Source organism: Crassostrea angulata, chromosome 5 (genome assembly GCF_025612915.1).
Source record: "Crassostrea angulata isolate pt1a10 chromosome 5, ASM2561291v2, whole genome shotgun sequence".
NCBI classification, from domain to species: Eukaryota; Metazoa; Mollusca; class Bivalvia; order Ostreida; family Ostreidae; genus Magallana; species Magallana angulata.
In genome coordinates this window covers 35992366-36019624 of record NC_069115.1, presented here as the reverse complement: position 1 = coordinate 36019624, position 27259 = coordinate 35992366, and the positions used below count along the sequence as shown (strand labels likewise).

The 27259-nt window shown below is 32.5% G+C and overlaps 2 protein-coding genes, 1 long non-coding RNA gene and 2 pseudogenes across 3 annotated transcripts; 3 read left to right on the top strand and 2 right to left on the bottom strand.

The window, feature by feature from the left end:
* The first annotated feature begins 418 nt into the window (after positions 1–418).
* On the top strand, positions 419–2612 carry LOC128185382 (uncharacterized; annotated as a pseudogene).
* Positions 2613–11053: 8441 nt separating this feature from the next.
* On the top strand, positions 11054–13171 carry LOC128184361 (uncharacterized). Its single transcript, XR_008243726.1, has 3 exons — positions 11054–11133; positions 11785–11845; positions 12200–13171. It is a non-coding gene; the product is annotated as an uncharacterized LOC128184361 (long non-coding RNA).
* A 3479-nt stretch (positions 13172–16650) lies between these two features.
* Positions 16651–17757, bottom strand: LOC128184359 (uncharacterized; annotated as a pseudogene).
* A 1063-nt stretch (positions 17758–18820) lies between these two features.
* On the top strand, positions 18821–22197 carry LOC128184357 (uncharacterized). Its single transcript, XM_052853800.1, has 2 exons — positions 18821–18897; positions 19135–22197. The coding sequence occupies exon 2, from the start codon at positions 19142–19144 to the stop codon at positions 20681–20683; it is 1542 nt and encodes a 513-aa protein (XP_052709760.1). The 5' UTR covers positions 18821–18897; positions 19135–19141; the 3' UTR covers positions 20684–22197.
* Positions 22198–23483: 1286 nt separating this feature from the next.
* LOC128184360 (polyadenylate-binding protein 4-like) lies at positions 23484–25915 on the bottom strand. The gene has a single exon (XM_052853803.1). The coding sequence runs from the start codon at positions 25859–25861 to the stop codon at positions 25373–25375; it is 489 nt and encodes a 162-aa protein (XP_052709763.1). The 5' UTR covers positions 25862–25915; the 3' UTR covers positions 23484–25372.
* Positions 25916–27259: the final 1344 nt, after the last annotated feature.

The window sequence follows — 27259 nt, the reverse complement described above, 5'->3', positions numbered from 1 at the left end:
CTCGTAATAGTTAATCACTGATGGATACTTCTGATTTATATGCACGCTTAAATTTACCAAAATTAGCATACAGTTTTAAAAAAATTGAGGATTTTAAAATGCCTATTAATAATCTACATCCAAAAATATCGAACCGAACCTACTTGAATTGTTACTATTTAAATCTGAGGGAGGAGACATTTAAATCAATATTGTTCTGTAGGTGGATCGATTGGCACGTTTGCTGCATTATTTTACGTCTGAAAAAAAAATCGAATAAAGATTTGAAGTTGCATATTACCATAGTAACCAAACAAATATTCCTGACCATACAAAGATGATGGAAAGCGATTTAAAACGTGTCAATGTTTTATAGTGAGCACATTTGAAAACGTTTACCTGGATAGAACCCAAGTGATTGTTTGAAATAATTTATTCCATGCGTGGGTTCAAACATGGGTCACTCAGGTAATAGCTTTCGCTTGCTATAGGAAAAACCTTGAAATTTTCATACGTTTTTCATTTTTTAGGTACCAGCCTAATGTAGTACAAACGGCCAAGACCGATTATGTGACAGTTGTAAAGACATCCTTTCAAAAAGTACGTCGCCGTCTGGATATCTATATCATCAAGTATGCAAGAAACATCCCGACTTCCGTGTTTGTGTTGGATGTCAAAATTGTGACGTTCCAGTCTGTGAGAAATGTCTTGTAGGAGAGCATAATAGACACAATTTGATAGAATTAGAAAAACTGTTTCAAAATAGGAAGGAAAAACTCAAGAGGACTATGTGCAGTTTTATGCATTTTTTGCCCCCAAATCAAAGTTTTGGAAAGAGCTTTAAAAATAAGGTGAAAGGTAGTTAAAATCATATTTGAAATAAAGGTGTAAAGGTTTTCACCAAAGAGACGTCATTATGTAGAAATGACGTCATGAAGATTGCATTATTTTGATAAATTGATGTTTTGTAGCATATTATTGGTGCATTTTTCCAATGGTTTTTCGACTGGGAAACATCGAGCGCAGGCTTGCTCAAGTGCCATTCTTTAGTATAATGTGTATAATCATCTGAGAAAAACATATGTTAAAATCGCACTTGAGCAGACTTGCGCTCTATACTTCCGAATGTGAAATACAGAGCAAAAATGAGAATATTTTCATTTGTTTGCGAACTTGTGGGAATTAGGTCATTTAGGTGACGTCATAGATAAAAGGCGAATGAGCAATGATGACTAAAATCAAGATTAAAGTTATATGCACCCTCTATACAATGATTTGTGAAGATTTGATTTTTGTATGATACTATTTGAAAATTGGTTGAAATCGGGGGCAGATATTTGACCATACCGCACATAGTTATTTGAAACTGAGCTGGAGAGGGTAAATAGGGGACAGAAAGAAGTGTCCGAAAACATTGACACAGTAAAAGGAGAGATTGAATGTCATTTTGAAAGTGCTATCTCTGCTTTCGAAGACTTCAAACTACAACTTTTGAACAGAGTTGATTTAAAAACTTCAACATCCCTACATTTGCTGAAAGATCAAGAAAAACATTTACAAACATGTATCCAAAGAATGCTGGAATACAAAGTCAACTTTCAAAATACAGATTTAGAAAAGAAAATATCATTTATTTTATACAGTGCATGTTCTACGGAAAAATTTATACCGGAACATTGCCCGTTATCTTTTAAGCCGGGAATTGTAAAATACTCAAAAGGCTGTATAGAGAAAAGTGTTATGTACAAACTTTCTGGATATGTTTTTGAAAAACAAGATAATGCCACAATTCTGGAGAAAGAAGCAATACAGGTGATACAAACTATTAATCTAAACCAAGCAGATGTGTTTTCATTTTTTTCGGATTCAGGCTTATACTGCGTCTTTTTATCGAATAAAAATCATTTTGAGAATTTTAACGAGAAAGGCGTTTGCGTTGAAGAAATCAAAGTTGATCTCCAGAACACAAGAACAAGCCATTTTGCATCGTAGACAACACAGGTTTACATGCAATTTATAGAACCGAAATTAATAAACTCTCCATGTTGAAAAATTCACAGCAGAAATCGTTCATTGATGTTACACCTTTGAGGATTACGTGTCTTTGTTTAACCAGAATTGGTGAAATATTGGCAGGATTAGTGAAGCTAACAAAAGAAAACTATTTTGGAATTGCTCGTTATAGTCTTGAGGGTGAACGCAAACAGTTTATAACACAGATGATGAAAAAATGGGAACGAGAACCAATTCTGGTAGGTTTGGTTTACCGTACATATATCACAGAAAATATCAATGGGGACATTTGTCTGTCAGGTGAAACATCCTTGACGAAAGTTGTGAATATTATCCGACCCAATGGAGACCATAGGTATACCTATGAAGGGAAAGAAGCTTCTATGTCTCAGCCGTTCTTACCCCGTGGAATATGTACCAATGAATTAGGTAATATTCTTATTGCGGACGAGAGCAACCATGGGATCCATGTTTTAAACAAGGACGGTGGATTCCTGACCATGTTAATCATTTCTGACGATCCACGGGCCAGTCCAATTTCTTTGTGCCTAGACCATCATAACAATATATGCATTGGATGTGCAGATGGAAAAATAAAAATCCTGAAATATTTGGGTTAACCTTTGATCGGCATTGAAAGTACATAGCCGGTACATATCTGGCATTGCACTTTATGAATGTGACACATTCGTTTGACTGCAGTCTAATTAAATTTTGCGTGATATTATATATTTGTTTTGTTTGTCCTGATTTTTCGATGAAACCATATGTATGTGGTAATATATGCTTATATACGTATTTGAATGCATTTAGCAGTGATTAATGTGAATCTAGAATACATATCGATACTTTCAGAATTCATGTCCTATGACAGTTAGGCACAGAAAACAAATGTTCAAGTTTTTAATTCATCTGCAAAACACATTATGTTTTTTTCTTATATTTAAATTAGGGTTGAACATCATTGTTAATTTTAAATCGTCAGTCGATGACCAATACGAAACAAAGTTATCACACGATACTTCAGGTCACTATGGCATGATTTATAAAATGGTAATCAACGTTGAAGTAACAATGACTTTAAATCTCAGTTGCAAAACTAAACCAGGGGAGTGATTTTGTTTCGTGAATAATTACAACGGTGTGGAATATTAACCAGCACCCATTAGAAATTAAGCTGCATTTTTGCAATTTCATGGCAAAACTGGTCCAAAGTTCAAGGTAACTACATGTATAAGCTGTTGATAAACATCACTGAATTTTGTTCAATATATTTCAAGAGGAAAAATTGTAAAGCACACATATATAAACGTGTATTAAGCTTGTGTATTTACAATTTAATATCTTGATGTATTTTATGAGAGAGAGAGAGAGAGAGAGAGAGAGAGAGAGAGAGAGAGAGAGAGAGTTTTCACGGGTATCACTCTGGTTTTTTTTTCAACTTTGAGAAGATTAAAATTCTTTATCAAATTTATCAAGAAGGCTGGATGGATGTGGCCATTTTTAGACTATATATATTTTCTTGAGAGGAAGAGTGCTTTGTAAAGATATAGGAGATATATTCAAATTTCCAAACAGCCTCATTAACAACAATTTATTATTTATTTAAAAAATTCAATCTCATTTTGTCAAAACTTGTCTACATGTACAAGTATAGGTAGATAATGTGCGCAGGTGGATTTATTTGAAGAACACTTTCTTTGATGTAACCAAAGGATTAAGGGCCACCAAATAAAATTGTTTTGTTTGTACTAAATTTTGATAATGTTCTGATTTTGAATAAATGTTGGTTGTATCCCTCAAATTTTGATTTCAGCACGTCACACATAATATTCTATTATTAAGCTTAATAATTTAACAACTAATCATACTTACTTTAAAAGAAATAGAATGTGTATTTAAAATGTAATTAATATTATCTTAAATTAATTTTTTTCTTTGCTTTTATTGTTGATAAGGTTTTAGAAATTTGTAAATTTGAGAAAAACAAATTGATGTAATATAATCACGTATGAAAATCTATCAATATTTAAAAAACTAAAAAAGTTAAAGAAACACATGATTATACCCCATGTGGCAAACTGCAATGAGTAAATTTTTCACAAGGTATAAATTATGAAGAAAACAAGCAAACAGTTCTCACAATGTCATGATATTGTATTGAACTGTTGTATTGGATTATTCATTTCCATATAAGTTCGACCCTTGCCCATGTGATTTCAAGACTAAGAAGGTTCATACACTCCTTATGGAGATTGTGTATACTAATTTTGAACTCATTGTTAATCAAATAACAAACCTAGCAACCGATTGGCGCAAAACATTATGCCCCTATGTAGACAGGGCCATAAAAGTTGAATTCAAATCATAAGTATGATATGCAAATTATTTTTTAAAATAAAGTGTAATTGTTGCACATGTATTTAACTTCAAGAATATACCAATATCTTTTTCTTATATAATAGTTCATGAAATTAAATATTTTTATTAGCTTTTAGAATTTTTCAAAAACAATGTTATCTTCTTCTGTCTTTTGTACTCAATAGATTAGAATTTAAATAAATAAAATAATAAATGAAATATGTGTTTTACTTTGATTTACACACTGTGTATATTGTTATTCAGTTATAATGTAGTAGAGATGTAACATCATGAATAAAATGGGAACAAGAGGCCCATGGGCTACATCGCTTACCTGTGCAACAGCCAAAATAAAACCAGCTAGAGGCCCCTATGCCACATCACTCACCTGTGAAACCGTAATCATAATAAATATAGCTCTATAGAGTCGTATACAAAATTTTTAGACAATGTAGCACTTCTAGTGATTTTTACGGATATTCTCATGTTAAATATTAAGACCCTTTTAAAAGCAGGATGAGCAGTAGCTCCCGGTATGCAAAAATGCGGATGGACGGGAGCTACAGTGCCTCCCATAATAAATAACTGCAATTTACAGCGCACAAAAATTGCGTTAGTTTTGGAATTAATAACCATATTTACCAGTAATCCTTGGAGGGAAAATTGGGACCATTAAATTCTTCATTTGATTTACTACTGATATCGTATCTTTTTTTGCCTCAGACTTTCTCCGTAACACGCTAACGGACCTTGGAAAATGAAGTATGTTCAATTCACATCGAGATCGGGAGTCGCCATTTTTACGTGCAAACAAAATGCACCACTTTTCTTTATGGGGCTGGTGATGGTGTTGAAAGGGGACCATTGGCAAGTAAAGAAACGTTGTCCATCCGAATTTTTTCAAACCGGGGCCCACAGATCTACGCTAAGTCATATCACAAATTAAGCATGAAAGTTCTCGTGAAGATTTTAAACATAAAACTACATCAAACTTTGAACCCCTTGTAGGGCCCAAAAAATATACAGGGGCTACAATCTAAACAGATAAGAGTTAACAAAATGTCAAGATGACTGCATATAATACCAAATATATCAACAACAGAGTTTATGAAAATGATTTTAAAAACTTTCCTAGGTAAAATCTGACCCCTAATGTGGCCCCACCTTACCTCCAAAGATCATGATTTTGACAAAAATAAATCTACACTAACTGAGGTTGCTTTCATTGAAGTAACAGATTTTTTAGGCACATGGTTTTTATGACTGAGAAAAAACCCTATAATATGAATTATTTGAACTGAATTTAAAACTAATCAATGTGAGTTTCCAGCACAGCAATTGCTTCTTTGACCTTCGCCTCCAAAGACTCTCGGGATTGCAATGAATGCAGCAACTCTGAGTTGTCAATTTCTAGCATCATTCCTGTGATTTTACCAGCATAGTTTGGACATAGTTTAGAGATAAGAGGAAACAAGCCTTCTCCAATCATCTGCTTCTGTTTATCTGGTGGAACAGAGGCCAACATGACAGCTGTTAATGGGTCTTTGCGTTGATCCGTGAGCTATGAGCACTTTGTATGTGCAGGTATTGGAAGCTGTTAGTAGGTTTGAGCGAATATGAGCGAATGTCTAATCTGTGGCTATCTGAGAATCTTGTTCCTTTGTATGTAGTCGTGTCCAAGAAATTGACACTGGTGTGAGATAATTCATGAGTAAATATCAGATATTTATGACAAGAGTTCCCTATGTCAAAAAATTCTTTAATTTCATCCGGGCTTCCATTAAATAGAATAAAGTCGTCATCTCTTTATCTGCCGTGATTTTTTGACTGAGATATATGCAAAAGGCTATGAGTATAGGACAACTAACAGCTACAGGTCTGCAATATCTGCTTTGTATTAATGGGAATTGGAGGCAACGAAATTGGTAAACATGACCTCATTTGTCAACTTATGACAGAAATAATTTTCTCTCATATATGATATGCATCGAAAATAACAAAGATTTGTCACTGAAGGAAATTGCAATAAAGCTCTGTAAGCTAATGGCTCTTGCTTCAGCAAGCAGGTCATTTGAAATTCACAAATTTGGTATTGAAAACATGAACATCACTGAGGATGAAATTATATATACGTTGAAAGATTTAACAGTCAAGGCGAGTCGGACAAAGCCCAATTTTCTGTCAAGTTTTCAAAATATGAAGAACACCCAAAATTATATATTTTTTCTTACACAATGGAATATTTGGAAGAAAACCAAAATTATTAGGGCAGTAGAAAAAACAGTTGTTTGTGAGTTTCATAAAACCACAAAAAGCAGTTAAATCCTGTACAATAGCAAATATGTTGAAAAATCTGTTAGCACTGTCTGGAATAGAAGTTTCTGTGTTCAAACCCAACTCAACAAGTAGTGCAAGTACTTCAAAAGCTAAAAAGTATAGTATATCAATTAAACAGATTATCAACAAAGAAAATTGAAAGTAACGTTAAACTTTTAAAAAGTTCTACAATCGCCCAATTGTTGATGATGAAAATAAATTTCAGGACTTTGTTTTGAAACTATAACTCTTATGGGTTTAATGGGGGTTGGTTCCTGAAATAATAGTAATGTCAATCATCCAAAACCCTTTCAGATATAAAGAGGGGACATCAAATGTTCATTTATTTTATTTGTAATCCATTTCACATGCCATTTTTTTTTTTGAAATATAGGGCTTCAAAAAGAAATAATAATTTTCCTGAAATTATTTCTAAAATTTCATAGAGAAATTAATAAATTAAAAAAATCAAACAAATATTTATAGTTTGAACAATTACTAGTCATGATTTTAATACAGTATGAAATTGGACACATAAAGTAGCTATAAAAGTAAAATCTAAGTCAAAGTATAAAAATTCTTGCTTTACTGGTGGCTTCAAAGGCCAGTACACAATGAACACATCAACAGAAAATACAAAATTTTGGAGTAATTAACTTATAACGCAAATAAAAATAATCATAGTGATGTCATCTTTCCAAAACTTTGTATACAAGTAGACATTCATTTAATGTCTAATTTAAAAGTAAAACAGCTAGGGGTCTCAAAAATTTGAGATATAGCATGAAATAAGCTAATTTCAGGCCCAAAATTAGAGTTAATATTTTCTTTACTTTTATGAAATACAAGCTCAATATGCCAACATCTACCCAAATCAGCGAAGCGTATTGTAAAAAACCGTAAATTGCTCCAACCCAGGTTATACGAGCATAACTTGGGTAGATATTGAGTTCATTCCTTACAATTTAATTTTTGTAATTTGCTGTACAAATTGAGTCCGTTTTAATAAATTTTCTCTATCCAATCAAAGCCGCGTTACAACAAGATTTAAATTATATGAATTTATCAGTTTGTAGTTTTCAATGCATATAATGCATTTATTAGTTTCTGTTTACCAGTGTCATATAACAAAGAATACATATGTAGTTGTTTGTGACTGATAGTCGTGTTTGTTTTCAGAGACAAGGCTTTAAAAGTGTATCAGATGAAGAGGAGTGAAAACAGCTGACTGGTCTGGAGATGCGCAGGAGAGGCTGCTGACATTCAACTTATCAGCTGATATTATTGCTTTCAAAATTGCGTTTTTAGCTTCAACCAGATAGTGAAATTCTACAAAAATATTATCCTGCATCTTATATTTTAAAAATGAAATAAAGTTGTCGCTAAAGCGCACTTATAAAATTTTCAATTTTAATATCACTGTCAACAATATTAATCATCTGAGTCCTCCAACTGTGCAAAGTAAAACTAGAAACAAAAGATAAATGTTGCACTCTGCCACTATTGTGACTTAATTTTAATTCCAAATAAAATAGATAAAACCAGATAACAATAAATCATTATGTAATAATCACGTTTTATAATATCAAAATCAAATTATGAATATTTGATCCTTTCTGCACAAAATCATATAACAACCAAAATAATGATTTTTAAGAGCATGTCTACGTGAAAACCATGCAACTATAGAAAAAAGTTGTGGTGGCAAGTCTCAAGAACGAACAGAATTTTATCATAGATTTAAAGGATACCCATCTAGAGTCAGATATATGGTGTTTGTTTTTGAAATTGATGTTTCTATTTATAGTAACGGCCAGTATTGCACTCTGGTTAATTAGCCTCTAAAGGCCGGAAAAGTTAAGACAAAAATTGTCAAATTCAGTAATTAATTACAAAATGTATAAACGATGTTTGAAAAAAATGACTATATTCTTAAAGAGGAAGTTCTAACCTTTAACCGTTGCATATTTTTTCTATATTTCTATACTTCTATATACCAAGGGTGTAAATATTGGCAAGATGCCAAGAAATGATAATTATACATTTTTTTTGTCAATTTTTGAGAAAGAATTTCTCAGAGAGTTAATATATATTATGACATTGAATGATTTTAATTGCATACAAATTGTTCCGTCTTGTTAGTGTTATTCAGTATATCACACATTGAAGTTTGAAGGAGGAGACTTGTATCTAGTCTAAACTGCTATTTTCTGTCCCAATATATTTAGGCAGCACATTTGGACGATTTTTAATCAAAATATAGAAACATGTGATAGAATTTCAATTAAAATAGATGAAGGGGAAATTCTCCAAGATAATCTCATTCAGATTATCATTTTTACTCGACAAAATCCACAGAAACGAGCACTGATTTCTTACAAAGATTTATAATGGGGTATGTTGACATCATTCGGAATTCACTATGGATGTCTCGTGCACTTTTTCATCGTTATCACCAGAGTCTGTAGCAATAGACATCACATTTCTGTAAGTGTATATATCACTGGCCATCTATAAACCACCCTGCAGGTGTTAAGGTTAGACGCCTATAAGCATTAATTTTGACTGTTTGAATTTATTACGCAAACAAATTATTGTACATCTTTTCAATGTGATTTGCATTTAAATTTTAAAATCATAATTAATCACTTTTATCAATTACAACTATACCTGTACGCAGTATCATTGCAAGTTCTGATCCGCCCAATTGAAGAATTTAATGTCAGCTATTGTTCATTTCTTTAATCGTTCTTTTTACATATGTTTTATGGATCAGACTTTTTTCTAAGTTATAATATTAATGGAATCTTGAAATGCCGGGGAAGGGGCCAGGGTTTTTTAGTTCTTGAGAATGTAACACAGTAAGTACATCTGAAATAAATTAAGAGCTCTACTCCCTACCTTTCTATTAACAGTTTGTCTCCTCTTGGTAAAACTTAAAGTTTGTACCTTTTTTAAAAATTAAAATATAGTTGTAAAGGAAAAAAGGAGGTGTTAGGTTATCCTTTCCCCCGGGGATCTCAACCTACGAAAACTGCATATAAAAAAACATGACCTATAAAAAAGTTATCCCAAATATTAATATGGACATCATAACTTGTTTTTGTGGGATTTTTATTTGGGATGATATTTAATCATAGCCCATCATAAGAAGACCTGGTCCCAGAATTATGAAGAAGTCTTATAAAATAGTCAAATTATTTACACTCTCTTATTGTCTTGTGATTAAAAAATTGAAAAAATGAAATGCTAATAAAATGTGTCTCTATATTATATTACGCTGATATTATGCTGATATTTACAAATTTTAAGTGTAATTTATGATGTATTATATTTTTATTAACGATTTTTTGGGCTTGAAATTGGGTCCCTCCACCCCTCAAACAATAAAAGTTCAATCCTTTATCCTGTCGGACAAAAATAATTACCAAATCTGCCTTATTCTATGATTATTTAATGTGATGGACATTCACTGGCAATGGGTTTCACACTACTTCCGCATTTTAAAAAATCGTTTGTTACATTCAACAAATATATGCTTAATCATTTTTTTTCATGGAAGTGATCTTTTTGGTTTATTGTTTTGTTTTTGTTTGTTTGCTTGTTTTTGGTTTTTTGTTTTTGTTTTATTTTTGTAGTTGTTGTTTTTTTAAATTTTTTTTTGGGGGGGGGGGTGTAAAAAATTTGGTCCTACTAGTGTATCTTGTTAGTGCTAACTCTAAATGACTTTTTAAATTATATTTAAACTTAACTTAGAATTCTTAACCATAATTTGGTGAATTATGCGCAATTTTATTCTTTAAAAAGTCAAAATGCTATTTTTAGTAACAGAGCTGCAGGACCTAGTTTTGACTGACGATATCAAAAAATTTTTTGTGGCAAATTAATTCATATAGATGCACATTGTTACACACAAAATATGAAGTTGATCAGAGAATCTTGCTCCTACCACCTTTTGCATGGTTTTCTCGTAGACATGCTCTTAAATAACTCAAAAAATTAATGACGTAATAGATTTTTAATTTAAAAAAAAAACATTCCTTGTGTAAAATCCTTGTATATGAGAACGTTAGACCTATTTGTCGCTATAGCAACAAGAGTCCAGTGTGTATTTATTTTTACATAATGTGGCTAATACAAATCATCGGTTTTGTTCCAATTATATTTCATATAATGAAGTTCTGCTTTTAGCACTTCTTGGAATTAGACAATTATTTTTCACTATTTTTCTAATCCTAATTGATCATAGATAGTCAATGTAAAGTATTGCTCCAATTATATACATAATGTATTGTTCGAGAAAAGGAAATACATTTTCATAAAACCGTATTTAATGTTGGTTTTTTTTTTTTATAGCAAACAAGGAAGACTTTTATTTAGAATGTTAAATGTGATCACAAACAAACGTTTTAAAGTGTAGACTTAATCAGGAATGTTCCATAAGTTCTCTCATCATTTATCAGCGTAAGTATAAAAACGAACATTTTTAGGACTTTTTTCAAGATCAGTCTATGTAGTGAAAGATTTATAAATGAATTGGAGCTTTTGTTTTTAAAATCTTGAAAAGCAGAAATATCGCATTTCTAGGGCCGACTTACCTTATACTATGTTTAAAAAGATCTTATAATACAGTTCTTACAAATTTTTTTTACTTTTTTTTTTAAATGCCCGTTTGGTTTTTTATGTTGTATGTTCTCGACTGCTCTGTCTTATTTTGAATAGGCTTTTTGTGAAATGTTCTTTTTTATGCTTTTGAAAATGCATATTTATACTTATATCAAATATGGCAGAAAATGATAAATTATTAGATATTAATTGTTTAAAATTTTCTCAAAATCCAAATGCAAACATGATTTATTATTTTTTATGATCTTATCGTGAAACAACAAGATTCGAATTTGATACATAACTGCTTTAAGCATTCAAACTAACAGGTTTAAAAAAGTAAATTAAAAATTCAAAGGAACTCCCGACATAAAGTTTGATAAATCCAGTTAATTTTCATTTAGTTTCATTTAGCCTATCATTTTAGTTCTGATGTTCCGCTTTCGCTGCCCCATTTTTTATCAAAAAGTTTAACGTGTAATAAATTTTAATAGTATATTTTCTTTTTAGATTACCTCAAGAAAAATGAGATTTCCATATGTACTAGCTGTATATGTTATAGTCTGTTCAGGTGAGTTTGTTTAAAAGAATAAAAGAGGAAAAAAACTTTTATCCAACCATACTCTAAATAAGTCTTTACCACAATCATGCGTGCGTTGAAAGAATGGATATGTGGGAAGTTCAATCGGGTCAAAATTTGTAAAATTTATGAAATTCGTTCCTGAGTGGTCGTAAATAGGATGCTATTTGGCGAATTTGACTGAATAAAAAGACGCTTAAAATATCATTGTTGGAAATTAATTCAAAAATAATGTCAATTGCAATATGCTGTCTTTGAAAAATTACGTTTAGATGTTAGCAATGAGCCAAATGGAACACTTATTGTTGTATTAAATTACAGTTAAATATTTTATTATAATTTCAGGACTTCAGCACTTATTCCATCCAAATTTCAAAGCAAAACACGTCACATTCGTAATAGATAGTCATAATATTACTTATGACTTTCTTTCGAAAAAAATTCCATCTGGAGGAAGGTCGATGGGAAAGCATACCTATATAGTTGTCTTAAAGAGAAACAACAATGACGTCGAATTATTTTATCAGGAGTTAGAGTCCTTAGTATCACGTAAGATTACAAACAGAGCTTGTCGAAAGCAGAACAAAATGCCGAAGCAGAACAAAATGCCGAGATCCAAAGGCATATGCAAACAACCTAGGCCTCCATATTGGATTTGTTCTTTTCAAATGAATGAGTTGAAAACAGAATCGTATCTAGCCGAGTTCTACGTTCAAGACAGAGGGTCTTGTAAATTTTCAGTAAACGGCATGTTTGAGTTGGGAGGAGAAATGGTGACACAAAACAGTATTTATGTGGACCACCTCGAAAAGTCCTCGTTAGATTCCAATACCAAAAGATTTTGCGTTTAAAAAAGCCAAAACGGGGGTAGCTGACTACTACTTACTACATGTCTAAATGAATAATAATAATAACCCGTTTGGTAGCAATTTTCAGTTGGATAAAATAGACAGTTGTACTAATTTCTTATACTCTTTTCTCGAATATCATTTTTTGTATCATTCTTCATGTTAAAAATTCAACTCATCCATTTCATTCAATGTTTCTATTGTATTCTGTGCACAGGAGTGATTTATCAACATAACAGTAACAACATCGTCGGAAACCCACGGCCAGTCTCCCATATGCGAGACTGGCCTTGGGTTTCCGACGATAGCAAAAAGTGGTGGAAGCAAAAACTCGGGACAGAGTATAGTCTTTTTCATAAAAATAAAATACATGTATCATTTTTCGATTGAAAACTCATTCACCAGTGAATATTGCTTATATTATTACAACAATTATTCTTTGATGATTATTGTTTGTTAATTATTACATATTTTCCTCATTATTTATGTTTTTTGTTGTTGTTTTTTTAATTACGGAATGGCTTTGCAACAAAAGCAACACCTGTACAGATTTCTAAAACACACGTGTAGACCTGGCAATTTGTTGCCGAGGCAATTGCAAAATCGCGATAGAAGAAAGTTCAGCAAACTGTGCATAAATTTTGAAAATCAAAAATTGTTTTTGAATAATAAAGCTATATAAAATTATGTTAAGAATTGTTCATGGTTAAGTATCAAGTAATGTCCAGCAGATTCTATGCAAATGCAGTGTCATTTCGCGCCTTTTGTCGACGAGAGTTGAGACGAAACTGTTAACACTGAATTTGTGTCATTGTGAGCGTGTTTGTGTGTGTTTGCTACGGTAATGAAAAACTACATACAGCGATTTCTTTGTAAGTTCGGTGTTTATAACTTCAAAATCAGCTGAACAGATTGAAAATTCAAATAATTTTAAAGTCAGATATCTTGGATACGGGGTTACCAAATTCCATTCTTGCTAAAAAATAACCCCTGGGTCTTTTTTCTTCAGAAAAATCCGCTTATTCTACAGCAAGTGGGGTCATTATTCTACGTAAAAAAATGACCCCCAGTCATTATTCTACGGGGTTCACAATTTTTTTTTACACCGGCACCGATTATGTGTAATAAATATTGTTTATGCTGTAAAACGAGAAAATTTGGAGCAAACGTATTTTAACGCAAAAGCAAGTGCCAATGCACTGGCGCAATTAAATTTTAGCGCGTGCAACTTTTTAAAAACAGGTTAAATAAAATATGTTCTTGTTCTAGCTACAGCTACGCTAAAAATTTTATTCTATGTCACTCAAGCACGTAAACCCAACGATTTTTATTTCTTTTTTGCAAACGCAGTAAACTGTTGTTGAAAACACATGATACACTTAGATTTGCTTAAATCGTCATTAGATAGATATTAATAAAACTTCATTTACTGTCGATGATGTATATGTTTTTGTTGGTAAACAAGTTTGAGTTATCGAACCATATTTACATTCACTTTCTTTCCCTCTATTAAATTACATTGGTTGATTTGAGTGATATTTACGCATAACACAGAAGACCCATTCACCAATTCTGGTGCGTAGGAATACTTTCAGTATTCCTTCAGTATTTCTCGAAGAACATGAGTTGACTCTTCTCGCGACTTCAAACCGGATCACGACCTGATATTATACTTACGCTGATTATAATATTTCATTGATGTAAATATATTTTGACGGTTAAATAAATTCAATTGATTAATTTCTTAGTGTACAAAAAGTAAAATCATTAAATCACAGAAAGTGAATAAGTCAGAGCTTTGTACAAACAAATCATATTTACGGGAAAGAAATAAATGTTTAAAAACGTAAATATAAGCATTGAATCATTATTCTTTTAAAGATGTGGTCTCATAACTGCAGCGGTGTGTGCAAACAAATTATCTTAACGCGCTAGCGCGCGTTATTCATTTCGTATGCACACACCGTTGCAGTTATGAGACCACATCTTTAAAAAAATAATGATTCAATGCTTAATTCAATTTAATGTACCGACTTAGATATCACAAAAAGAGTTCGGAAACTAAAGGGAGGGAAATAGAATGCTACCACTATGTTTTATATAAGCGAATCTTTTCACAGTAGTTTTACATTTAAATAACACAAACGGAGGTACTCTTATCATTTTTTAATTCGCTAAAAAGATCGCTAGAAATTAATCAATCATGTATTCTTAGCGTGGATGATCGACATTATTGATGACATTTTCACTTCGAGGCATACAATGGAAAAGACACGGCGAGAAGCCCAATTTTACGAGTGCTAATAATAGATAATACAATACTTACAATAATAAGCAATAAACTTGTATTATTCAATTCCCGTTTTAGTAGAGCTTATTCGATTACGCATGATTTCTGACACCAAAAACTGTACGATTCTTTAGCACCCTGTCAAATGCAAATTAGCTCACAGCTTTCCTGCCCTCTGTTTAATTGACGAATAAGTTTTAACAAATACGAAGAGGAAAGGGAAGAGGGTTACCTTCCTTTTCCGAGTTCTCGTACAAATCGTTTCGTATTCCGGATCTTGAAAAGATATGACTAAATTCCATGACCTCGTTTTAAAAAAAAATATTAAGTCAAAATCATATCCGCCATTCAATAATAATTAAAATTCCAGTTCAGTTTATAGAAAAAAAACCTTTTATGTTACACAAGATAAAAATAACAGTCACTTGTAATCACCACCATTAATTGCATTTTTTTTTAATGTAGGAAGGTAACTGTAGTGTTTACAACTGGCAATCACACGTTTGTTTAGTTAAAAAGTTATATGCATTATTTGGTACATGTATACTTATTTTCATCATAAAGTCGCCCATATTTTGATAATGAACCTAAGCTTTCGCGAGTCTTCCGGGTTTTGGTTAAATTAAAATAAAGCGTTTAGAGCGTATAATGCTAACCGCTTAAAATAGGTTATAATTGATGCAGATTCATTCAGTGCCAATTAAATGAAAAATTAAAAAGCACGCACTTAGGTATTTAACAACAGTATACACTAAGAAGAAAACATAGTTAATTTTTCAAAAATATTGTTCATACCGAGTTACTTTGTTTATAATCTTCGCTGTGTTGGTGAATGCGTTGATTTAGTGTTTCATTTGTATGAGTAATCTCATGGCGTTAAAATTCAGTGATATCTTCTTCATTTCTTACCTAGCTAAAATAAATACTGTGGCTAAATTTTGTATTTTAAAGGTCAAAAAAATGTAGTTAGTCTTGAATCACGCTGTTTTTCATCATGATAACACCCAGTCTAATTAAATAAAATCTTTGATCCGCTCCCGGTAGATCGTTACACAAAGTGTAGCGATCTACTATACTCTGTCCCGAGTTTTTGATTTCACTACTTTTTGCTTGATATTTTGATAATCATAAATACCTTTGTGCTCAAACTATACGTTCATCCACTAATATGAAAAATGTCCAGATTATCGTTTTGAAACGCCCACTCTACCGCTTCAGGTTTCAAATACACATTTAAAAATAGAAAGTCTACGGAGATTTTGCATTGCATCAGCCATTAATAAGCCCAGATTATAACGTTGAAAAATTGCGCGAGGTATCTCGAATACTTCCGAATGGAGAAAAGATGTAAACATTTCCCATTATAAATCTCTGTAAGAAATTTTTTTTCGTTCCCGTGAACTTAATGAGTAAAATGTGATAATTGCTCAATGAAGATATCTTGGATATATTCCCTTTTATCGATTTCAACTGTATTTTCTTTTACATGTATGTGTATTTTTTAATAAAAAAATCATTGAAAAAGTGATGGAAGCAAATAACTTTGGACAAACTATAGGTGCGGATCAATTTATAATTTTATATAGATTGGGATATATGCATCACTCCATATATATACTGCAATATCATTTAATTGAAGATAATCTATTTCATTTACTCTAGTACAATTTCCAGCCATTAAAAGATGATCGCCAGTCTGGATGACTGTTGAGATTTCCAGAGTGGTTACCTGTAGGGTGAATCCGAACAAATACTATATCACCCTGGTTGACCTCGACAACCACAATGCCAGTTGAGCTTCTGATATTAGAAGCACCCTCTCCGCTTGAAAACATAGCTCCAACTACACTGGAGTTCACAACAATCTGAGAAAATATGTATCCTCCCGTATTACAGTAAATATTCCAGGTAAACACGTACACACCGTGTTGTGGCGCGGTGAATATTCCAGAATGCCTATTATAATGGTTGCCGATATTTGTAACAATGGTGTCAAAGTGAATGGTAGAACCCTTGGATATTTCCGTTGTATGGACATACATGTATGCAGAAAATGCAACGTCATCTGGGAATGGCGTTGGGGTTGACTGAATTCCTGAAATACATCAATGAATTAGAATAGCATTACAGTGTGGTAAAGGTAGTTCCCGATGTTCTCAATGTTATCTGTAAGATGAAATATTGTCGAGTAAATGTATATGTTGGTATTTAATATATAGTTTACCTGTCAGGAGACGTTTTTCTTGCGATACACTCGGTTTTTTCTCTAACTGCCTAATTTTGCGTTTTACCATTGAAATTTGGAGTCTTGTCTTCATCTCATTGCCGTGAGTTGTCGATGTTTTGGTAGTCGTGCTTTCTTTCCGTGAATAACTTGCTTTCAGATTCCAAAATAATGAACTTAAATAGTTTTCATCAAAACTATAGTTTTTGTTCGCTGTTGTCAATCTGGATTTCAGAAACCAACTAGAAGATTCTAAATCTGCGATCCTAGCTTCAAGTTTCTCCGTCCTGTAGGTAGAAGTAAGAACAATTTCTTCTAAAGATTTCAGTCTTCTTTTCAAATAACTATTTTCGTCTTGAATATCGCGTCATCTTTGGTGCTGTCCGTTTGATGGTTTTCGAGTTTCTCATTCAATTTTGCTAAAAGTATCTCATGATTTATCAAGCCTCTCTTTGCAACTTTCATTTGACGACAAACCATAGACATTCACATCAATTTGAAAGAGGACGACTACAAGAGTTATAGTCTTTGATGTTGCCATTTTTCTTTGCACTAGCTTCGCACTGTGTGAGGTTTGGTTCGGTTTGATAAGCATTCATGAACTTTATCTAGATTCGTTTTCCCAACTTGCCAAATGATAACACTAAAGGGGGGTCATTTTTTTAAAGTTGAATATTGAGATCAAATGTATTCATGTAATTAAGACTCTTGTCATTTGAAAAATGAGGCGCGTCGTTGAATTTTATTTAAGGAAATGGTTCTAAATCGAACAAAAAAAAACCCTGATGAGTTGACATTTTTACTGTAATTAATTATTACAAGATACGCATTGGCCACATTGCTCACCTAAACACAGTTTTCCAATCTTTTTCAAAATTTTAAGAATGTGAAACTCTAATATATTGTACAGGTCACAAACATTCTCAAATCGATACTACTAAATTAAAATAATAGACTCGAAATTTTTGGCCTTTATACCGAGATATCAGAATAGTACTGTCTTTTGTTTTAAATATTTTTAATATTATTGGTATTTGAAGATTACCAATTTATTTTTATTTTTCTCAATCAGGCTTCGCTAATTAATAATCAACGAAAATTCCTTTAAAAAATCCGGAAATTGTCTGAATTTTTCGGATTTAGAAATCTTGTGCATGTGCATTACATTCACGCTAAATCACGGGATGCTCTTTAGTTTATGTTCCCACAATATTACATTTGCATGGATAAACTAAAAAACGATAATACAAATACATCTAAATTTTCATTAAGAATTTTCTATATAGTCTGTTCATGAAAGAGAGTACGGTAGATAACTCTAACTCAGTGCGTTTCATATGAAAAATTCGGAGAGTTCTGAATGTCAACATGGTCTGCAAATTTGATGTATCTATTTCGTAAATGCCAGACATAATCGCAATGTCAACCCGTGCACGCACGGGTCAAAGTCTAGTATTCATAAATGAAACAATATATAACAAATTTAAAGTTAATAATTGATTGAAATACAAAAAAATCCCATTTTTTTCGGCATGACAACAGTATACACATACCATATTACAGGAGCAGATATTAAATATTAATTCATCAACACATTCCACAATGTGTAGATCATTCCACACGCCATTTACTCCATACATTCATGGGAGACTGACTGGACGTGAATATGGCGACTCCACTGGTAATGTTCTGAAATGTTTTTGCATGATTTTTATTTTAAGAGGGCTGAATGGCAGTGACCAGTTTAAGAATATATATCATTCTCCTTGAAAAGAAGAGCTTTGAGCAAAGATAAAAGAAAAACTAAAATCCTTAAGTAAGGTGTGTGTTTCTTTTCAAATGATATGCATGTATATATAGAAAAACCTAATTTTCAGATTTGTAAACGGAATTGTTATTGAAAGTATCTATATTGCAGTTATAGAATGGCTACTCCATCCGACAGAAGTCGCCAAATGCAGAAAACTGCCACCAGTACGTCGTCTTCTGGATATCTATATCATCAAGTATGCAAGAAACACCCCAACTTTCGTGCTTGTATTGGATGTCAAAAATGCGACGTTCCAGTCTGTGAGAAATGCCTTGTTGGAGAGCACAATGGACACAATCTGATAGAATTAGAAAAACTGTATCAAAACAGGAAGGAAAAACTAGAGCAGAAGCTACCAACAGTTCGCTCTGAGCTTACAAAATTTGAAACTGAGTTAGAGAGGGTAAAAAGGAGACAGAAAGAAGTGTCCGAAAACATTGACACAGTTAAAGGAGAAATTGAATGTCATTTTGAAAGTGCTATCTCTGCTTTCGAAGACTTCAAACGACAACTTTTGAACAGAGTTGATTTGAAAACTTCAACATCCCTACATTTGCTGAAAGATCAAGAAAAACATTTACAAACATGTATCCAAAAAATGCTGGAATACATAGTCAACTTTCAAAATGCAGATTTAGAAAAGAAAATATCATTTATTTTATACAGTGCATGTTCTACAGAAGAATTTATACCGGAACATTGCCCCTTATCTTTTAAGCCGGGAATTGTAAAATACTCAAAAGGCTGTATAGAGAAAAGTGTTATGCACAAACTTTCTGGATATGTTTTTGAAAAACAAGATAATGCCACAATTCTGGAGAAAGAAGCAATACAGGTGATAAAAACTATTAATCTAAACCAAGCAGATGTGTTATCACTTTCTTCGGATTCAGGCTTATACTGGGTCTTTTTATCAAATAAAAATCATTTTGAGAAATATAACGAGAAAGGCGTTTGCGTTGAAGAAATCAAAGTTGATCTTCAGAGCACAAGAAACAAGCCATTTTGCATCGTAGACAACACGGGTGTACATGCAATTTACAGAACCGGAACTAATAAACTCTCCATGTTGAAACATTCACAGCAGAAATCGTTCATTGATGTTGCACCTTTGAGGATTACGTGTCTTTGTTTAACCAGAATTGGTGAAATATTGGCAGGATTAGTAAAGCTTACAAAAGAAAACTATTTTGGAATTGCTCGTTATAGTCTTGAGGGTGAACGCAAACAGTTTATAACACAGATGATGAAAAAATGGGAACGAGAACCCATTCTGGAAGGTTTAGTTTACCGTACATATATCACGGAAAATATTAATGGGGACATTTGTCTGTCAGGTGAAACATCCTTGACGAAAGTTGTGAATATTATCCGACCCAATGGAGATCATAGGTTTACCTATGAAGGAAAAGAAGCTTCTATGTCTCAGCCGTTCTTACCCCGTGGAATATGTACCAATGAATTAGGTAATATTCTTATTGCAGACGAGAGCAACCATGGGATCCATGTTTTAAACAAGGACGGTGGATTCCTGACTATGTTAACCATTCCTGACGATCCACGGGCCAGTCCAATTTCTTTGTGCCTAGACCATCATAACAATATCTGCATTGGATGTGCAGATGGAAAAATAAAAATCCTGAAATATTTGGGCTAACCTTTGATCGGCATTGAAAGTACATAGCCGGTACATATCTGGCATTGCACTCTATGAATGTGACACAAAGCACTGGCTTTCCATTCGTTTGCTAATTAAATTTTGCGTGATATTATATATTTGTTTTGTTAGTCCTGATTTAACTTTTCGATGAAACCATATGGATGTGGTACATGCTTACATACGTGTTTGAATGTTTTTAGCAGTGATTAATGTGAATCTAAAATACATGCCGGTACTTTCAGAATTCATGTCCTATTACTGTACGGCACAGAAAACAAATGTGTAATGTTTTATATTTTTTTAATTCATCTGCAAAACACATTATGTATTATCTTATGCTTAAATTAGGGTTGAAAATCATTGTTAATTTTGAATTGTCAGTCGATGACTAATACTATCACACGATACTTCATATCAATATTGCATGATTTATAAAATTTGTAATCAACGCTGAAGTAACGAAGACTTTAAATCTCAGTTGCAAAACTAAACCAGGGGAGTGATCTTGTTTCGTGAATAATTACAACGGTGTGGAATATAACCAGCACCAATTAAAAATTAAACTGCATTTTTGTGCAATTTCATGGCAAAGATGGTACAAAGTTTAAGGTAACAATAAGCTTTTGATAAACACTAGACTTTGACCCGTGCGTGCACGGGTTGACATTGTATATGTTATCGGACATTTACGAAATAGATACATCGACACACCGTTTTGTTGCCATTTACATAATAAAGCTTAAAGCCTACAATAATGCTATTAATTTCACTACACTCTGCTTAGTTAGAAAAATCTAAATGTGTCTCGGGACAGGCACATACCACAGTTAATATGCCTCCCATATACCAATGTATACCCGTAAAGTAGCAAAAAATTGTAGAATCGCTCCGAAACGATTTTAGAGAACATTAATGAAGCTGCATTGAAAATATAACAGTCAAACCATTTTGAGGTTGTAAATACCTTTCATCTAAAAATTTAATTTATATATTAATGAAGAATTCAACACTTTCTCCAGCAACGTTTTTCACTCGCTTCGAGTTGACATTCGGAACTATTGGGATTTTTCATATTAAATGCACTGAGTTAGAGTTATCTCCCGTATTTCCTCTGATGAACAGAATATATATGTGACAAATTTTCAATGAAAATTTACACGTATTTGTAATATTGTTTCTGAGTTTATCCATGCAAATGTGCAATTGTGGTAACAAAAACTAAAGAGCCTCCCGTGATTCAGCGTGAATGTAATGCGCATGCGCAAGATTGTAAAATCCGAAAAATTCATATGATTTCCGGATTTTTAGAAGGAATTTTCGTTGATTTTTAAATTGACTGAGAAAAAATAAAAACAAATTGGTAATCTTCAAGTGCTAATAATGTTTAAAATATATAAAACAAATGATAGTACTCTTCCGATTTCTCGGTATTAAAGCTAAACAAGTATTCCTTTTAAAGGAATGATCGGCAATAATGATAAATAGATAGCTAGAAGCAATTAACATGATCAGTTTGAACACTGTATTTTATCAAAATATATAATATTCTGAATCTGTACACCATAATTTCATCATTATAAACCGTGAACAAATTTAATTTTGAAATAAATTTGGGGAAAGCCGTACGTAAACTCATTGTCTTGTTTTATATTTTTAACGTAATTATTAAATGTTAATGTATTTTCTTCTTATTCTTCAGAATACTAGGTAGGGCTCTTCAAAGAACATTAATACGTATACAAAGAAAGAGTTGTACATGTATTAAAATAATTTATAGCGACTGAAAAACATTGAATGCCATCATAACTTGCTATTGAGGTCGCATTATAACGTAACCTTGTTTATCAATCAAGCCGTCTTCCTAGCTACTATTATGCAACATCAATAGATCGAGGTCATTTCATGGAACATCTTCTTATGATCGAGGTCAGTTCATCGATGTCAACTGCATTACTGAATGAATCTTTCGATCGAAATTCTTACGCGTGAGACAAAATGTGCATTCTCGAATTAACAGGTCGAACTCTATTTAAGGTATGTTCGCATCTCTTAAGGTAAATGAATGGAAATTAAACTGAGTAAAATGTTATCTAAATACTAAACCAAAGCTTCAAGTTTTATAAGAACTACTTGTGCAAGCGGAATGTGTGCGCACTTGGAAGCATTTGCCGGATGCCTCATATGGACACAATAGTGATCGGCCGAAGCCGATCACAAAAATTCTATTATTTTAATATAGTAGTATAGATTATTACCATATTATTACATTGTTGCCCCGAAATTAACATTTTATATCTATAGACATCACTGAATTTTGTTCAATGTATTTCAAGAGGAACAATTTTAAAATGTGAAACGCATATACATGTATTTAGCTTGTGTATTTACAATTTAATATATCGATGTATTTTATGAGAGAGAGAGAGAGAGAGAGAGAGAGAGAGAGAGAGAGAGAGAGAGAGAGAGAGAGAGTTTTCACGGGTATCACTCTGTTTTCTTTTCAACTGTGAGAAGGTTTAAAATTCTTTATCAAATTTATTCAGAAGGCTGGATGGCTGTGGTCATTTTTAGACTATATATATTTTCTTGAGAAGGAGAGTGCTGTATAAAAATATAGGAGATGTAATAAAATTTACAAACTAAAATGTATGAAATTTTTTCCCCCAAGGAATAGCTCATACCGTAGCTTAAAACAAAAAAACTAAACAAATTTGGTAGATCTGATAGTTATGTGGAATCATTTTGTGAGTGCTAAATTTTCGTGGTATTCGTGGGTAGCCCCCCCCCCCCCCCCCCCCCCCCCCCCCCCACGAATCTAAATCCCCAATGAAAATAATTTTAGAAAGAGTTATCTTTGTTACTGAAACAGTTTGACGCATCCACGAAATAACATCCCCGCGAATGAATAAAAAAACTCACAATCCACGAAAATTGGCCCCCACGAATTTAAATGATTATACTGTAGTTATTTGTACAACTAGCCTCCTATCAACAGTTTATTATTTTAAAAAATTCAATCTTATATTGTCAAAACTTATCAATGTCTACATGTAAAAGTATAGGTAGATAATGCGTGCAGGTGGGTTTTTTTTTTTTAACATTTTCTTTGATGTATCCAAATTATTTACCCACGTGGCAAACTGCAATGAGTAAATTTTTCACAAGGTATAAGAAGAAAACAAGCAAACGGTCCTCACAGTCTAATAATTGTATTGCACCATAATTATTCGTTTCAATATAAGTTCGACCTTGCCTTTGTGACCTCAAAATTAAGAAGGGTCATACACTTCTTATTGAGTTTTTGTATACTAATTTTGAACTTATTGTTGATCGGACAACAAACCTAGCAACCGATTGGCGCAAAACATTCTGCCCCCTATTTAGACAGGGCCATAAAAGTTGCATTCACATCATAAATATGACATGCAAATTATTTTTAAAAATAAATTGTAATTGTTGTACATGTATTTCACTACAGGTACATAGCAATATATAGCAATATATTTTTCTGCTTTGATAGTGCATGGCATTAAATATTTTTTATTTGCTTTTAGAATTTTTCAAAAACAATGTTATCTTCTTTTGTCTTGTGTACTCAATAGATTAGAATATAGATAAATAAAATAATAAAATACTTATGAATATGTGTTTTACTTTGATTTACAAACTGTGTTTATTGTCATTCAGTTATAATCTAGAAGGAATGCAACGCCGTGAATAAAATGGGAATAAGAGGCCCATGGGCCACATCACTTACCTGTGCAACCGTAATCATAATAAAACTAGCTCTATAGGGTCATATACAAATTTTTTGGACAATGTAGTAGTATAGATCTTGTATAAAATGACTTTTTATTCGGATATTCTCATGTTAAATATTAAGCCCCTTTTGGATGACCTGTAGCTCCCGGTATGAAAAAATTCGGGTGGACGACCTGGGAGCTACAGTGCATCCCAAAATAAACAACTGCAATTTACAGCGCACAAAAATGGCGCTAGTTTTCGATTGAATAACCTTATTTACACACAAATTCTTTAGGGGGAAAATTGGGACCATTTAATTCTTTATTCAATTTACTACTGATATTGTATCTTTATTTGCCTCAGACTTTCTCCGAAACACGCCAACGGAACTTGGAAAATGAAGTATGTTCAATTCACATCGGGAGTCGCCATTTTTTCGTGTAAACAAAATGCACCACCTCTTCTTTACGTAGTTGGTGATGGTGTTTAAAAGAATACCATTGGCAATTAATGAGACGTTGTCCATCCGAATTTTTTTCAGACCGGGGGCCACAGATCTGCAGCTAAGTCATATCACATATTAAAGTTCTCGAGAAGATTTTAAACATAAAACTACATCAAACTTTGAACCCCTTGTAGGGCCCAAAAATTGTACAGGGGCTACAGTCTAAACAAATAAGAATCAACAAAATGTCAAGATGACTGCATATAATACCAAATGTTATAACATTTGAGTTTATGAAAATGATTTTAAAAACTTTCCTAGGTAAAATTTGACCCCCTAATGTGGCCCCACCTTACCTCCAAAGATCATGATTTTGACAAATATAAATCTACATTATCTGAGGTTGGTTTCATTAAAGTAACAGATTTTTAGGCACATGGTTTTTAAGATTGAAAAAAAACTTTAATATGAATAATTTGAACTGAATTTAAAACTAATCAATGCTTGTGAGTTTCCAGCACAGCAATTGCTTCTTTGACCTTTGCCTCCAAAAACTCTCGGGATTCCAATAAATGCAGCAGCTCTAAGTTGTCAATTTCTAACATCATCCCTGTGATTTTACCAGCATATTCCAGACATATCTTAGAGATAAGAGGAAACAAGCGTTCGCCAATGATCTGCTTCTGTTTATCTGGTGGAACAGAGGCCAACATGGCGGCTGTTAATGGGTCTTTGCTTTGATCCGTGACAACATGTTCCGAGTGCATAGTCCAACGAGCTTGCAACACAGCAACCGCTTCTTCTACTTTCGCCTCCAATGATTCTCGAGATTCCAACAAATGCAATAACTCTGTGTTGTCAAGTTCTAGCAACATTCCAGTAATCTTTGTAGCAAAAGCAAGTTCCGGTTGCATTTGGGAGACGAGAGGGTACAAACGCTCACCAATCATTTGCTTCTGCGCCTCCGATGAGTCGGTGGTTGACATGGCGACTGTCTATGGGTCCTGATCGTGGCTGGCGAGAATTCTGTAGCTTGATGATCTAGCTTCGAAAAAAAATATTTTTTTTATACTCCAATTTTTAATTTTGTTTCTTTGCGTGTTAGAAAGATTTAAAGAGGTGGGTTTTTTGGTAATCAGATACTTTTACTTAACTTTAAATAAAGCAAAAGAAGTTCCAATTTAACTCATTCTTTTATTGTGTTGTAATATGTAACAATTAAATTTTAAATTTGTATTTAATAGATGCTATTGTTTAAATTAATACATAAATATTTATTCTTTAACAGAAAGCTTTAAGAACAAAACTTGGACTTGATACACTATTTAAGAAATATACAGAGAATAACTTTTTATTCCACTTAAAATTGTTCCCTATCCTAACCATCCCGGTAAGTCTTTCCCGAAACTCGATGAATCTGTTCCCAAATATCGTTTCAATAGTCATACACAGGCTGGCTTAAAGAAATATTTATCTATATACGTCTTATGTGTTATCTTTTGTTTGTATTAAATTAGAACAGACTTGGTACTTATCAGTAAATATCTTCATTTTTTTTTTTGCCCTAATCGTTTTTTAATACACACGATCTTTGTTATTAAGGTTGACAAGTACAACAATGCTTGATAAAAAAAATCAATTTTTTTTAATGACCGTGAATTTTAATAAAATTGTTTTTGATTTATCTACTTAGCTATGGTTTGGGATATTTAATACAAATGGTATGTTACATAAAACAATATCACAATATCGTTTTCGTTAATTTGATTTTTGATATTTTTATTAATATCATATACTCTTTTGGGGCCTTTTTACAAATTTACTTAAGGAATGATTTCAATATTTATTTGTTTTATATGATATAAAATGGTTTGGGGAAGTTTACGCTTTATACACCGCGAAGCGGTTTATAAAAAAGCGTAAACTATTTTAAACAATTTAAAATGACGTAAAATTGTAGAAATACTCAAACGTAACGTCAGGCGTATTGATACATTTTTGACATTGGTCTAACTATGACGTAGGCAACATTCTTTATACGATATAAAATTGTTTTTAGCCAATCAGAAAGCGCGTTACAACCAGAATTAAATTATTTATACATAGTTGGAAACTATTTAAATTGAATATAATATATGTCAATGTCATTTTCTTAGGGATAAATCGCCACATTTTGAGGTCGGATTGATCAGCAATAGAGTAATTAATAACATATACTCAAATAATTCAGAGATGGTTTGGAAAAAGAAACAACTTATAAAATGATTAGAATTTTAGAGGTGGATTGACCGTGCGAATTTGTTTGAGGACGAAATGACTATATCCTTTTGGTTGACCTACATTTTTTCATCGACATTCGATTGTATATTTTATGGTATGATACT

Excerpts from the sequence above, each read along its gene's own strand:
- LOC128184360 (XM_052853803.1), bottom strand. The coding sequence starts at position 25,861 with ATGTCAACCACCGACTCATCGGAGGCGCAGAAGCAAATGATTGGTGAG.
- LOC128184357 (XM_052853800.1), top strand. The coding sequence starts at position 19,142 with ATGGCTACTCCATCCGACAGAAGTCGCCAAATGCAGAAAACTGCCACC.